The sequence below is a fragment of the Mustela nivalis genome (genome assembly GCF_964662115.1).
Source record: "Mustela nivalis genome assembly, chromosome: 5".
Taxonomy (NCBI): domain Eukaryota; kingdom Metazoa; phylum Chordata; class Mammalia; order Carnivora; family Mustelidae; genus Mustela; species Mustela nivalis.
In genome coordinates this window covers 68,649,152-68,663,761 of record NC_139024.1, presented here as the reverse complement: position 1 = coordinate 68,663,761, position 14,610 = coordinate 68,649,152, and the positions used below count along the sequence as shown (strand labels likewise).

Sequence of the window (14,610 nt, the reverse complement as noted above, 5' to 3'; positions counted from 1 at the left end):
TCCGTGTAAGGTCTGAGGTTAACAGCCCCATCTCTGGGCATGTTTTATTAATGTTCTGCTCGCATGATATTGACCTCTGTTGAAAAATTGCAATTAATAAGCTCCATGTATACTTACCACTGTAAAATACCAAATGTATTTGAGGTAACGCAATGATACTAATGTTCTGTGGTAGTGATTCCTAAGTATTAGGTGAGTGGGTCAGGACAGCATTAATGAGAGTTCAAGTAACTGCTTAGGATTCAATAGATGCTAAAGACTGAAGCTAAGGGATTACTGACCTGCTGTCATTACTAGCAGCTAATTAGAGGTTCCTTACACACTGGAAGAACTGATGCTTAAGGGAGGTAACAATTTTTATTTCTAAATTGTTTTTAAAGATTTATTTGAGAGAGAGTGCGAGAGCACGAAATGAGAGTGGGGGTCAGAGGGAGAAGCAAACTTTTCCGTTGAGCAGGGGATCCCCATGTGGGGCTTAATCCTGGGACTCTGGGGGATCTCAGCTGAAGGCAGCCACTTAACCAACTGAGCCATGCGGGTGCCCCAAGAGATAACAATTTTTAAAAAGAAAAAAAAAAATAACCCAGGATTGTTTTCTTACCGTACTTTCTAAGCATTTTCTAATTTAGAGAATTGTAAGTAGTAAAGCAAAGTGTCTTTATTTTTTTTTTTACAATCAAAATAATAGACTAATATTTTGTTTTCCATTTTCAGATTTGAACTACCACCAGTTATTTTGTTTTCCATGGATGGATTTAGAGCTGAATATTTGCAGACATGGCACACCCTCATACCTAATATCAATAAACTGAGTAAGTCTTCCACAACCATAGGCACACAAGGGTAAGGACAATAGTTAGCCAATTTGTAGATGGGTACCTTCCTTCCTGACCTTCCTTATTAGTCATTTGGCTTCTCCCAGCTCCTCTGAAGATCCTGAGGAATTTACCACTCACAGTAACGATTTTCATACTTCTAGGCTCCTCCTTTTTTTGTAACCCATTCACCTTTTTGTTTATTGTGATTTGTTTTGTATTTGAATGTAAGTTCCATCCTATGGAAATCTGTTCACATACACTGTCTCGCAAGCGGTGTTTGTCAGACTTGGGTCCTGGGTCTTAGCAACATGACCAGCAAGGACAGGATCCTGAAGGAGCCTGAGTGCAGAACAGAGCCAGCACGTACCAGTGTTCCAGAAGGCAAAAGGTCCAGTATCTATGTCTGATTCCAGAAGTAAACTGCCTGGAAACTGGCTCCACTGCTTATGAGCTGTGAGAGCATGGGCAAGCTTATCTCACCTACTGGTGCCCATTCTCTTGAGTTGTAAAATGGCCACTTCCTACCTGTTGGGACTACTGTGAGAACATAAATGTAGTACACACTGAATGTCTTTAAGGTACTATTATGATTATTGGTCTTATTGTCATCTTAAGCAGGATGTTACACTTCTATTCAGGAAAGTTGGTCCTCATATGATGTTATAAGGTTATTAATAAAGAGAAATCAAGTACCTAAGGACACAGAGCTAAGAAGAATCAGTTAGGGCCAGAGGGCTGGCTCCTGGGTCTATAGGCTTCCCTACCCATTCTTTCTTTTGTCCCCCTTCTGCCAGGCCCTCTTTTGCTTCCAAGAGTCTCAAAGTTTATCACAATTTTACTGGTGTCTCTTTTTGTTTTTCTACAAATTATTAAAAATAACTATTTGAGCCTGAGTAAGTCCATTCCCTTGTCTGGGTCTCAGTATCCTCACTTGTAAAATGAGAGGGTTAGTGCTAACGATTTCTACTGTTTATTCCAGCTCTGAAACCCCATTTTGGACTGCTTCCCCCTCTAACACAAGGTGCTTTGTTGCTTCAGCTTTTCTCCACTCTCTGAGATAGAGCCTTAGCAAGAACATGGAGAGTTTGGGATTCTGACAGAACTGGTTCCAAATTCAGTGCTTGCCATTGAAACGCTGAGTTCCTTTGGCCCAGAAAGTTAATTAATATTTCCCACACTTTTTATTTCCTTATCTGCATTTTCATTGATGAGCTGGATATCAAATTCTGTATCCAAAGAGAATTTAGCCGAACCCCTTTTGAAGTAGAATTACTTGATTTGCTCATCCCACTCGGAGTTGGAAGTGACACCAGTGAAATATTGGGCCATAGAGAGTGTTCCCTTTTAAGGTTTAATATGTATTTTTTAAGTCATGCAGACAAGATTTTGATCCTTTCAATGTGTAGACATCACTAACTGGGCCTACCAAGGCAAAATGGGCTGTTAGCTTTCAGGAGGCCTCATTGAGAGTAGATGTGATAAGACTTAGGATTAGTACCTCCTGCAAATGGTAGGCTTGAGGTGAGGTATGTGACAACAGGCATCACTTTGAACCTTCTAGTACTCCATCTCCAGTAACCCATCAAGCCCCCTGGGTTGGGTGACAGTGACAGTGGTCATGGAAACTGACATGAGCTAATACCACACAGCACCATGAGTCAGATTTGTGATGGTTAAAAGGACTCAGACTCAATTCCAGTGAGCAGGTAAGGTCATTGTCTTGTTTGTGTGGGTGGGAGCAGGAAAAAAAAGGAATGAGGCCCAAGAACAGGAAACTGTCAAGTAGAAGAGAGGTGATTTGGCTTAAGTCAGGTTTCCTGAAAGTTGGGTGAGAAACTAGGGATAGACTAAGACTAGTAGAACAGGTGTATTTAGCAGGTAACATTTGCTGAGTTTTAAAGATTAGAGTTACCAAGTTACCAAGTTTAAAATTCATGAATGACAGAACAAATTCTCCAGATGCCATTATCTGTCTGACCCCTCCTCCTCTTCTTTTTAAATTTATTTTGGTAAAAACACTTAACATGAGACCTAGCCACTTAATAGACTTTTAAATATAGAATGCAATATTGTTATCTATAGGCCCAGTGTTTTATAGCAGATCTCTAGAATTTATTCACTCATGTAAATGAAATTTTATACCTATTGATAAGCAACTCACCACTTTCTCCTCCCCACAGACCCTAGCAACCACCCTTCTATTCTTTGCTTCTATGAGTTTGAATCTTTTAGATGTCTCATGTAAGTGGAATCATGTATATTTGTCTTTTTTTAATATCCTCAAGGTTCATCTATATGGTTGTATCTTGTAGAATTTCCTTCCCTTTTTTTAAGGCTGAAATGCATTATTATATATTACACTTAAAAATGCATTTATCTGTCGATGGATATTTGGATTGTTTCTACATCTTGGCTATTGTGAATGCTGTTATGTTGAACATGAGAGTATTAATAGCTCTTCAAGATCTTGATCTCAGTTCTTTTGGATAAACATCTGGAAGTAGGATTGCTGGATCATAGTGTAGTTGTATTTTTAATGATTTGAGAAACCTTCATACTGTTTTCTACAGTGGCTATATTATTTTGTAGTCTCATCATCAGCATACAGAGGTTGAACTTAACCATTTGCTTACATCATACACAAAGATAAACTCTAAATGGATGAAAGACCTCAATGTGAGACAAGAATCCATCAAAATCCTAGAGAACGTAGGCAGTAGCCTCTTTGACATTGGCCACAGCAACTTCTTTCAAAACACATCTCCAAAGGCAAAGGAAACAAAGGCAAAAGTGAACTTTTGGGACTTCATCAAAATAAAAAAACTTCTGCACAGCAAAGGAAACAGTCAATAAAACAAACAGGCAACCCACAGAATGGGTGAAGATATTTGCAAATGGCACTACAGACAAGGGGCCGATATCCAAGTTCTATAAAGAACTTCTCGAACTTAACACCCAAAAAACAAATAACAAGTCAAAAAATGGGCAGAAGATATGAACAGACACTTCTCCAAAGAAGACCTGCAAATGTCTAACGGACACATGAAAAAATGTTCATCATCTCTAGCCACCAGGGAATTTCAAATCAAAACTACATTGAGATACCACCTTACACCAGTTAGAAAGGCAAAAATTGACAAGGCAAGAAACAACGAATGTTGGAGAGGATGTGGAGAAAGGGGAACCTTCCTACGCTGTTGGTGGGAATGCCAGTTGGTGAGGCTACTTCGGAAAACAGTGTGGAGATTCCTCAAAAAATTAAAAATAGAGCTACCCTCTGACCCAGCAATTGCATTTTTGGGGTATTTATCCCAAAGATACAGATGTAGTGAAAAGAAGGTCCATATGCATCCCAGTGTTCATAGCAGCAATGCCCACAATAGCCAAAGTGTGGAAAGATCAGAGGTGCCCTTCAACAAAGGAATGGATAAAGAAGATGTGGTCCATATATTACTCAGCCATCAGAAAGGATGAATACCCAGCTTTTGCATCATCATGCATGGGATTGGAGGAGATTATGCTAAGTGAAATAAGTTAAGCAGAGAAAGTCAATTATTACATGGTTTCACCTATTTGTGGAACATGAGAAATGGCATGGAGACATTTGGAGAAGGAAGGGAAAAATGAAGGGGACAAATCAGAGGGGGACATGAACTATGACAGACTATGAACTCTGGGAAAGAGACTGGGGGTTTTAGAGGGGAGGGGGTTGAAGGATGGGTTAGGGCAATGATAGGTATTAAGGAGGGCATGTTTGCATGGAACACTGGGTATTATACACAAACAATGAATAATGGAACACTACATCAAAAACTGATGATGTACTCTATGGTGACATAAAAAGTTTAAAATTGCACCTTCTCCATGCCCTTGCCAACATTCGTCTTTTGTGTTTCTGATAATAGCCATCCTAACAGGTGTGCAGTGATAACTCATTGTGGTTTTGATTTGCATTTTCATGATGTTTAGTGACATTGTACCTCTTTTTTAAAAAATATTTTATTTATTTGTCAAAAGAAAAAGAGACAGTGTGCACAAGCAGGGTGAGCGGCAGGCAGAGGGAGAAGCAAGCTCCCTGCTGTGCAAGGAGCCTAATGCGGGACTCATCCAGGAACCTAGGATCGTGGCCTGAGATGAAAGCAGATGCTTAACCAACTGAGCCACCTAGGCATCCCTGATCATGTTTTCCTTATGTATTGGTCATTTATAGGTCTTCTTCAGAGAAATGTTTATTCAAATCCTTAGTGCATTTTTAAGTGGGTTATTTTTTTTTTTCTAGAGTTGTAAGTATTCATTATATATTTTAGGAATCAATTCCTTATCAGATACACAATTTGTAAATATTTTCTTCCATTCCATATGTTGTTTCTGTTGATGGTTTTCCCTGTTGCACAAAAGCTTTTTAGTTTGATATAGTCCTGCTAGTCTATTTTTGCTTTTGTTGTTTGTGCTCTTGGTATCATATTCATGAAATTATTACTAAAACAATGTCATGAATCTTTCCTCCTCTTTTGTTCTAAGACTTTAACAGTTTCAGGCCTTATATTTGAGTCTTTAGCTCATTTTGAGTTAGTTATTGTTTGTGGTATATGAAAGGCTCCAGTATCTTACTGGAAAAGCTTGGTTTTTCATTGTGGAGTATGATGTTAGCTGTGGGCTTTCCAGAGATGGCCTTTATTATCCCTCCATTTCTAGTTTGTTGAGAGTTTTTATCATGAAAGGGTATCGAATTTTATCAAATGTTTTTTCTGCATCTGTTGAGATATGATCATGTGATTTTTATGCTGTATTATATTAATGTGATATATCACATTAAGATTTTTGCATCTATGTTCCTCAAGCGTATTTTCCTGTAGTTTCCTTTCCTTATGGTGTCTTTGTCTGGCTTTGAATCAGGGTAACACCGTCCTCGTAAAATGAGTTTGGGTATTTTTTTTTTAATGTTTTGGAAGAGTTTAAGAATGATTGAAATTAATTCTTCTTTAAATGTTTGATGGAATTCAGCAGCGAAGTGTTCTAATCTTAGGCTTTTTTCTTTTGAAAGGTGTAGTCTAGCTAAAGGTTTATTAATTTTATCTTTTCAAAAAACCAAGTTTAGTTTTTGAAATTTTTAAAATTATTTTTCTATTCTTTATTTTATTTATGTCTGCTGTAATCTTTATTGTCTCCTTCCTTCTGCTGACCTTGGGTTCCTTTTGTTCTTTTCCTAGTCCCTTGGGGTTGTTTATTTAAAAGTTCTTTTTTAACATAGGTGTTCGTTGCTATACACTTCCATCCTAGTATTGCTTTTGCTACATCTGTCAGCTGTTACCCTACTCATCCATTTAAGTTTTCTGCTCCTTACAGTTTATAGTTACTGGGGGTATGTGTTTATTCCATTTATATTTTCAGATTTTTTTGGTTGGTACATCCTTTTTAAAAAGTTTTTTTAAGGAACAAATTATACAAATGATAAACTTTAAAAAACAATATTAAAATGTATATAGTAGGGAAAAATACATATATAATAGAAAAACAACAACCACCCAACAAACAATAAAACTCTTTCCTGATTTCTAGCTTATCTCTAAAGAAGCGACTATTATTGGTTTATTGTGTGCCCTTCCAGAATTACTCTTTTAGCTTTAATTTAGATTGTTAAGTTCTAGAAGAAACAGTTGAAGATTTTGCTTTCTGTGAGCTGTTCTACAGCAGCTCTGGTTCAAAGTCCAGTGATCCAAATGGTAGTCTGAGTCATGGATAGTCAGCAGGTGTGGCCTATTTGGGACATTCTCAAGAGGGAGGTGTCATGTCCTTCCATTACCAGTAGCTTAGTTTATATTTTATTTTATACTCCGTGCCTTTAGGCATGTAAGGGTTTAATTACGTTACCCATGTTTGAAGGAAATAAAAACAGAAACTGACTTTGTATTTCTGTTTATTTTGTATGTTTTTTCCCCTACTTAAATTCTTTTCATTGTATAATCAATTGGGTCTCATTTTATTTTCTTAAACCATATGACTTCCTAACAATAATACACGTACCTTTCTCTGAGGTCGAGATTTATTTGTAGGTAGTATTGACTAAAAAAAGAAGAAAAAGATTATTCTAATCTTTAATTAAACTTAGGAATCAAATTGCAAGGCATACCTCAAACTTAGGTACATCAGAACCACTTGGGATGCTTAACCACAAATGTAGATTGATTGAGCTCCCTTTTCTTCACCTTCCTCTTACCCTTCCATTCCTACCAGAGTCCTATTTAGTAGACTTGATATGTAGCCCAAGGAGGTTCTGAAGGAGGTCATCCTGATATGAAATTTCCATATTGGGAACACTGCATATCGGAACAACTCCAAGGCTATTTGAGCAAACATTCATTATTTCCAGCTGCTAAGTTTGTAACTTGCTTTACAGTAATCATTTTTGCTTTATTTTTTCACCTATATAGAATCAATAATGGTGAAGCTTTCTTGTAGAATTTGAGCTGACAGGATTTGGGTATGGGAAATTTTTCGCAAGTCACTGTTGCAGAGGGAACAGCAATGTTGTAATGGTTCTGACCTTCTTCAGCAGGGTCATTGCACAGACCAAAAACAACAGAACATTTGAAGCAATATTGACGCCATGCTTTGTGGAAAACAGATCACAGGAAACTGTAGTGATCCGATGGAAACTGTAGTAAAAATAATGAGTAGTAAAGTTAGCTCATTTGGTAAATGTTACTGCATGACATGGGCTTATGCTCTTGATACAAGTCAAATCCTTCTCAGTTGCCTGGATAGTTGTGTTGACTTTTGTCTTATTGGATATTGTCATTTAAGAACCATTAGCTGAGATGCAAATGTGATCTAGAAATTCTCATCCGAATGATCTGGTTCAGAAGGAGGGGAGCAGGAAAAACAAAGCTGGTGGTAGTATATAATTTAGGGTACGCTTAGCTGAGGGGTCAGCAAGCTGTGGCCCGTGGTCAAAATGTGGCCCACTCTGTTTCTGTGTGGTCTATTAAATGGTAAGAATTGTTTTACATTCTTAAATGGTTGGGGGAAAAAGAAGAGAATACTTTGTGACAGTACAAATTATGTGAAATTCAAATTTCAACATCCATTAATTTTTATTGGAGGACAGCCATGCTCATTTGTTCACATAGTGCCTGTGGATGCTTTTGGGCCTCAACAGACCATATGGATTTGCAAAGCCCAATATATCTATTATCAGGTCTTTACAGAAAAATGTAAACCCTTTGTTTGACTCACTTCTCTACTAAAAACTGACATTCCTTGGGATGGAGGAATTGTAGACATCAGAATTCGACCTCTTTCCATCTTTAATCCACTCTTAGTGGATTAATCCACTCTTAGTTTTTTATTTCTCTGGAAAATTTTATGTTTAAGTTTTTATTTATAAAAATAACCTTCTGAGGAAAAAAATAATTCTACCCCCCACCCCATGGGGAAAGCCTGTTTTTGTTTTTACTGGAGTCTCAGGTGGCACATGATAGTTTATAAAATGGCTTCAGAGGTAGGGGCTAGAGAGTAGGCGAAAAATAACCTGGGATGGGAAAGAAAAACAACCAGGCAGAGGTAAGAGCTGGGTGGTTCCTTCTCAGCCTGATTTAGGGGAGGGAGGTGGTGCTTTTGAACAATATGATGGATCCCTTTCCTCAACCCAGCTGGTAGCTCTGGGGGTTTTTTGAGTTAGAGTCAGTCCAATATGGTGGTGGGGGGTCCTCATTGTTGATGGGGGCCAAGGTCCCCTCTGTCTCCCACCAAGAAGCCTAGGTTCTCACCTTTGGGGCTGTGGGCTTCCTGGGTCCGGAGAACTGCTGCCACCACAGCTACTACAAATAGGGTTTTGTGAGCATGGCAACTTCTTAATCTCTTGTTGTGCTTTGTTGCAGAAACATGTGGAATTCATTCAAAATACATGAGAGCTGTCTATCCAACCAAAACCTTCCCAAATCATTACACGATTGTCACGGTAAGTGCTCGGCCCAGTGGCAAGTCAGATAGCCCATAAACAGGCAACTGGTCACCACAGACCCACTGAGGTAGGAAGTGGCTGATCCCCATGCTACATGTTTCACAAGTTCATGGCTTCATTCAGGCTAGGAGGTAGCGTCTCATTGCAAGGCCAGTCCAGTGCACTGAGGTGTGAAGTATGACTGAATGTCCCAGCAATAGGCTAATTCACCTGTGTGACTAGCTAGGATAGCTTCTCAGAGATGAGAAATACCATTCTCCTTTTGATGTTTGGATTTGCCTCTATTTATCTGAAGGTCTGCTGGGAAATGTAGGTATGTGTGGGGACAGCCACTTTGATGTAGGAAATTTCTTTTTTTCCTAATCTTTTCATTGTATTTAACTTGACAAAGCCTTCTGTTTCAAATAAATTCATGCTGGCTAGATCTCTTTAGATAAAGCAGGTGAAGCGAGTGAGTTCTCAGGTATGATAAAAAAATAAGTGAAATGATCAAAATGAACTCAAAAGAAAATTATATAACTTTTATAGATCTAGAACACATCTTAAAGAGTCCTTCACCTCAACCTTTATTACCGAAGGCCAAAGGATATTATGTTTGTATTACTTCCAGACACAAAGATATTTGTGTCTTTATTACTTTATTACTTTTTATTTATTGCTTTGCACTTACACTTTAATTGCTGTGGAACAGTATAATATTTAAATTTTAACTCTTAAGTAATATGTAATTTATTCACATGTTTGTGTGTGTATATACATACACAAACATTTATACACATGTGTGCATATATACATACATATACTTGTAGATTTTCCTAAATACTCAAATTTCATAGCTCACATACTCCCCCCTGAGGTCTACCAAGGCAACACTCTGTCTTTCATACGGTAACTCTCAGAACAGTAAACTAGTGTTGTTTCCACAGTCTACTGCCTGTTTAGTGTCAGTTTTTACATGTTTGTGCTTTTTGTTGATTTTTAAATTGCTGCTTAAAATAGCCCTCCAACGTAGTGCTGAAGCACTGTCTGGTGTTCCTAAAAGCAAAATGGCTGTGATGTGCCTCATAGAGAAGATACATGTGTGTTAGATAAGTTTCATTTAGGCCTGAGTTATAGCGAACCAATAACCTAGGGTACATAAGGTATCTTTAAACAAAAACAAGACTATGTATTGGTCAGCAGGCAAAAGTCTTATGACTAGAAGCTTGCAGGAACCTATCCTTAAATTTTCTCTAAGGGTAGTGGTTCAGTATTCACTAATTCAGTGTTTGCAGCAACATTGTAGAACGTAATTACTAGAGACAACAAGGAAATGCAATAAAAACCAAATGAGAGGGGTGCCTGGGTGGCTCAGTGGGTTAAGCCGCTGCCTTCGGCTCAGGTCATGATCTCGGAGTCCTGGGGTCGAGCCCCGCATGGGGCTCTCTGCTCAGCGGGGGGCCTGCTTCCTCCTCTCTCTCTGACTGCCTCTCTGCCTGCTTGTGATCTCTGTCAAATAAATAAATAAAATCTTAAAAAAAAAAATGAGATACTACCGTATGCCTGCCAGGATGGCTAGTATCAAAATGACAAGAAATAACAAATGTCAGCGAGTGCGTGGAGGACAAGGAAACTTCATTCACTCTTGGTAGGAATGTAAATAGGTGCAGTCACTGTGGAAAATGATATGGAGTTTCTGCAAACAATTAAAAATAGAAATACCATATGATCTGGAAAGAAAGAAACAAAGAAAATGAAAGCACTAAAGTGAAAAGACATACACTCCTATGTTTGTTGCAGTATTATTTACAACAATAGCCAAGTTACAGAAGTATTTAAGTGTCTGTTGCAAATGGCAAGGTTTCTTTTTTTGGTGGGTGAGTAATATTGCACTGTGTATGGTATATGGGGACTATTACTCATCTATAAAAAATAATGATATTTTGCCATTTGTGACAACGTGGATAAACCTACAGGGTATTATGCCAAGTGAAATAAGTCAGACAGAGAAAGACAAATACGCTATGATTTTACTTATACGGGGAGTCTAAAAACCAAAACAAATGAACAACTAACAAGCAAAAGCCAAAATAACAGAAACAAGATCAGAAATAACAGAGTACAGGGGCGCCTGGGTGGCTCAGTTGGTTGGACGACTGCCTTCGGCTCAGGTCATGATCCTGGAGTCCTTGGATCGAGTCCCGCATCGGGCTCCCAGCATCATGAGGAGTCTGCTTCTCCCTCTGACCTTCTCATCGCTCATGTTCTCTCTCACTGTCTCTCTCTCAAATAAATAAATAAAAATCTTAAAAAAAAAAAAGAAATAACAGAGTACAAAGTGGTGGTTGCCAGAAGGGAGGGAGTTGGGGGGATTAATAAAATAAGTGAGGGGGATTTAGAGATACAAGCTTCCAGTTATAAGTCACAGGGATGAAGAATAAGCATGAGGAGTATAGTGAACAATAAGATCATAATGTACGGTGACAGATGGCAACTACAGTTACCATGGTAGACATAGTGTAATGTATAGAATTGTCAGATCACTATGTTGTACACCTGGATAGAATTGTCAAGTCACTATGTTCTACACCCGAAACTGCTATTACATAGTAGGTCAACTATGTTTCAATAAAAAAAGGATTGAATGTACCTATGGACACATACATAAATATACATATATTATATATAAACACACATATAATATGTATATATAAAGGGTTATACATAAGTGCTAATAACTTACTGTATATATGTATTCTGTGTTCTGAAGGAATATCTCTAAATTAATCTACCTAAAAGTGGTTATAAATGCATGAGCTATCATAGGCATTCAGTGAAATGTATAGAATAAAGAAATATGTGTGATCGTATTGTAAGAATTACTGGATTGATTGATGGGTGGAAAGGAAGACGGTTAGAGACTAGGCAGGGTCCATTCTAAAGAGCTGGTAACACATTTAACCCCCTTACCCAAGATACTTGATACTTAAAAGCTTCCAAGTAGTACATTTCTGGCTATTTTTGCCAATATAACCAGTGGCTGATCATTATTATAATGCAGGAAACTTTCATATACAGTAATTAATCACATAACAGTTGTATTAACATCATCAGCACAAGCCATCTGCCTAATGTCATTCATTTTCTGCTCTAGACTATGGTAGAGCCAGAATAGCTACACATGTGTATAAATACTTATACTTACACCTACACCTACACTAACACCAATACCTATGTATGTACATACACACACACACAAACACACATATATATATTTGGTATTTGGGTTCAGACCCAGAGGTTTTATTTTGAAAGGTATATGACATCTTTCCAAGACCTGAGTTATAGATCTTACGCTATTTCAATTTAACTGTGTTTTATTGGCACATCATTTTATTCTAAATCGTTTTTGAAATGATCATTTTAGGGATTATATCCAGAATCCCATGGCATCATCGACAATAACATGTACGATGTAAACCTCAACTTGAATTTTTCACTTTCATCAAAGGAGAAAAATAATCCCGCTTGGTGGCAAGGACAACCAGTATGTAGCTTTCTACATGTGACTCCAAAATAATCTCCATTCTTCAGTGTGACAGTGGATCACACTTCCCTCTCCACTTTTGCATTATCTTTCTAATTTCTAAGGGTGGAGGGTGGTGGGAAGGTGTTTCACCACTTATAATTGAAATCTTCTAAATATGTATGATTGCTCACCTAACTTGCCTTCTTTTGAAACTTGGGAATCCAAGATTCATTGAATCATGAAGATTCTACATATCAATGTAAAAACTTCTCTAAGGATTTTCTGTTAATGCCCCCGCCCCGATTCTGTTTTATGATCTTTAAAAGGGAAGGAGGAACTGTACAATTTCACCAATTTGGGGAAAAAAAAGATCTTTCTTACTGCCTTAATATGTTTTTGATTTTTGAGGTAGATCCCTGGGTAATTAAATTTTGCAACTGTCAATACTGTTTAATTTAAAAAAAAATGGCACCATTCCTACCAGTTCTACACTAATTATTCTCTTCACTTACCTTAAATTTTTTCTTCTTATAGATCTGGCTGACAGCAATGTATCAAGGTTTAAAAGCTGGTAGCTTCTTTTGGCCTGGATCAGACGTGGCTGTCAATGGGTCCTTTCCTTCCATATATAAGATATACAACAGGTAGTGAAGTGTTTGCAGAGATGATCCACCTACGCAGCCATGATTAGGACATTTTTGGTCTTAAGCTTGATAGTAATTCTATTTTTCTAGTTGTTTGGGTCAAAAATCTTGAAGTCATCATTGATTCCTCTCTCTTACAACCCTCATCTGGTCTGTCAGTAAATGCTTGGGGCTATAATTCAAAATATATGCAGTCTGAGAACTTTCTATTATTTCCAGCATTACTGCTGTGGTTGGAGCTACCATTGTCTTTTTGCCTATATTACTGCACTTGCCTCTTTGCACATTTCCCTGCTTCTATTTTTGTCTCCTATCATCTACTCTTAATCCACCAACCAGCATGGTAACTTAAAAAAAAACATGTCCACTTAGGACACTTCTTTGCACCAAAAATTTCCATGGCTGCCTGTCCCATTCACAGTAGAAACCTGCAGCGCCCTATTGGTATGACCCGAACCAACCCCCTGTGTCTCAGACTTCCTCTCCCACTACCAGGTTCTGACCTCCTGGGTGGGCCTTGACACACCTGGCTTGCTCTACTTAGGGCCTTTGTGCTGATTGTTCCCTCTGCCTGAGATAATTCACTCCATGTATCTGTACAGCCTGTTCCCTCACTGCTTTCAGGCTGTTGAACAAAAATTACTTTCCCAGTATTGTCTTGGTCTGATCAAACAAAGATTTCAAACTCCAAACCATCCCCACCCTAGTTTTGTAGTGCCCTTACTGTGCTATAGTGTTTTCTTTTCTACATAACACTTGTCACCTTGTGATACACTATATAATTTATTTGTGTATCAGATCTATTTTTGTCTTCACTAGAATGTTTGTCTTCACTAGAATGTCATCTCTAGAAAGGAAAGCATCTTTGGTTTACCCACTAATAAATTTTGTTGAAATTGAACTAATAGTGTGTGACAGTAGATGCTCAATGTAACATAAATGTATAAATGAATGAAGTAAATAAAAATAAATCAGATGAATGGATAATAATTAATGGTCTTTTTAGTTGGAAAACTGCAGGAAGGAAGGATAAGAAGGAAAGAGGAAAGAGAATAATATACATTTAATTTATATTGAGACAAATATATCTCTATATAATTATTGAAAACAGGCATCCCTTTGAGTAATACTGAGTCCCCTTCAGTATTTTGAACACAAAATGGATATCTAAAAATATCAACCTGTCTTCCTGAGTAGGAATATAATGGAATTATTCCTAATTTGATTAATTTTTGAAAATTATTTTTTCCTCTTCAGAAGTATCCCATATGAAGAAAGGATCTTTACCTTGTTAAAATGGCTGGACCTGCCCAAAGCTAAAAGGTATTATCTAGTATCAGAGTACTGTCCTATTGAGATATTCATGGGTATAATATGAAATTATTTCTTTACTGCAAATGACCATTTCTGAAAGAAACTTGGATTTCTTTTTTTTTTTTTTTAAGAAATTTTTAAGAATTATTTGCTCTTGAGAATGTGATGGGCATTATGGGGCAATAGAGATAGAGTCAGTAACAGAGAGTGGAGGCAAGTATCACAGAACCAGATACAGCCTGGAGGCAGAATGGAGAGCAGATAGGAACCTTTGTTATGAGGACAGACTCAGGGAGCCGGAGGTGCCAGAGCAAGACCCCAGCAAAGGCTTGGAGTCAGCCTCCTGCAAGAAGCAACAAGTCA

General features: G+C 37.8%; 1 protein-coding gene across 1 annotated transcript in view; it reads left to right on the top strand.

Annotated features, from left to right (window-relative positions):
- Window positions 1-14,610, top strand: part of ENPP3 (ectonucleotide pyrophosphatase/phosphodiesterase 3) — a 75,727-nt gene that overhangs the window by 18,119 nt on the left and 42,998 nt on the right. Inside the window, exons 6-10 of the mRNA XM_082730395.1 lie at window positions 715-812; window positions 8,699-8,778; window positions 12,188-12,307; window positions 12,824-12,933; window positions 14,191-14,256. Of these exons, the coding sequence (XP_082586521.1) occupies window positions 715-812; window positions 8,699-8,778; window positions 12,188-12,307; window positions 12,824-12,933; window positions 14,191-14,256 (474 nt within the window). The remainder of the gene's footprint in view (window positions 1-714; window positions 813-8,698; window positions 8,779-12,187; window positions 12,308-12,823; window positions 12,934-14,190; window positions 14,257-14,610) is intronic.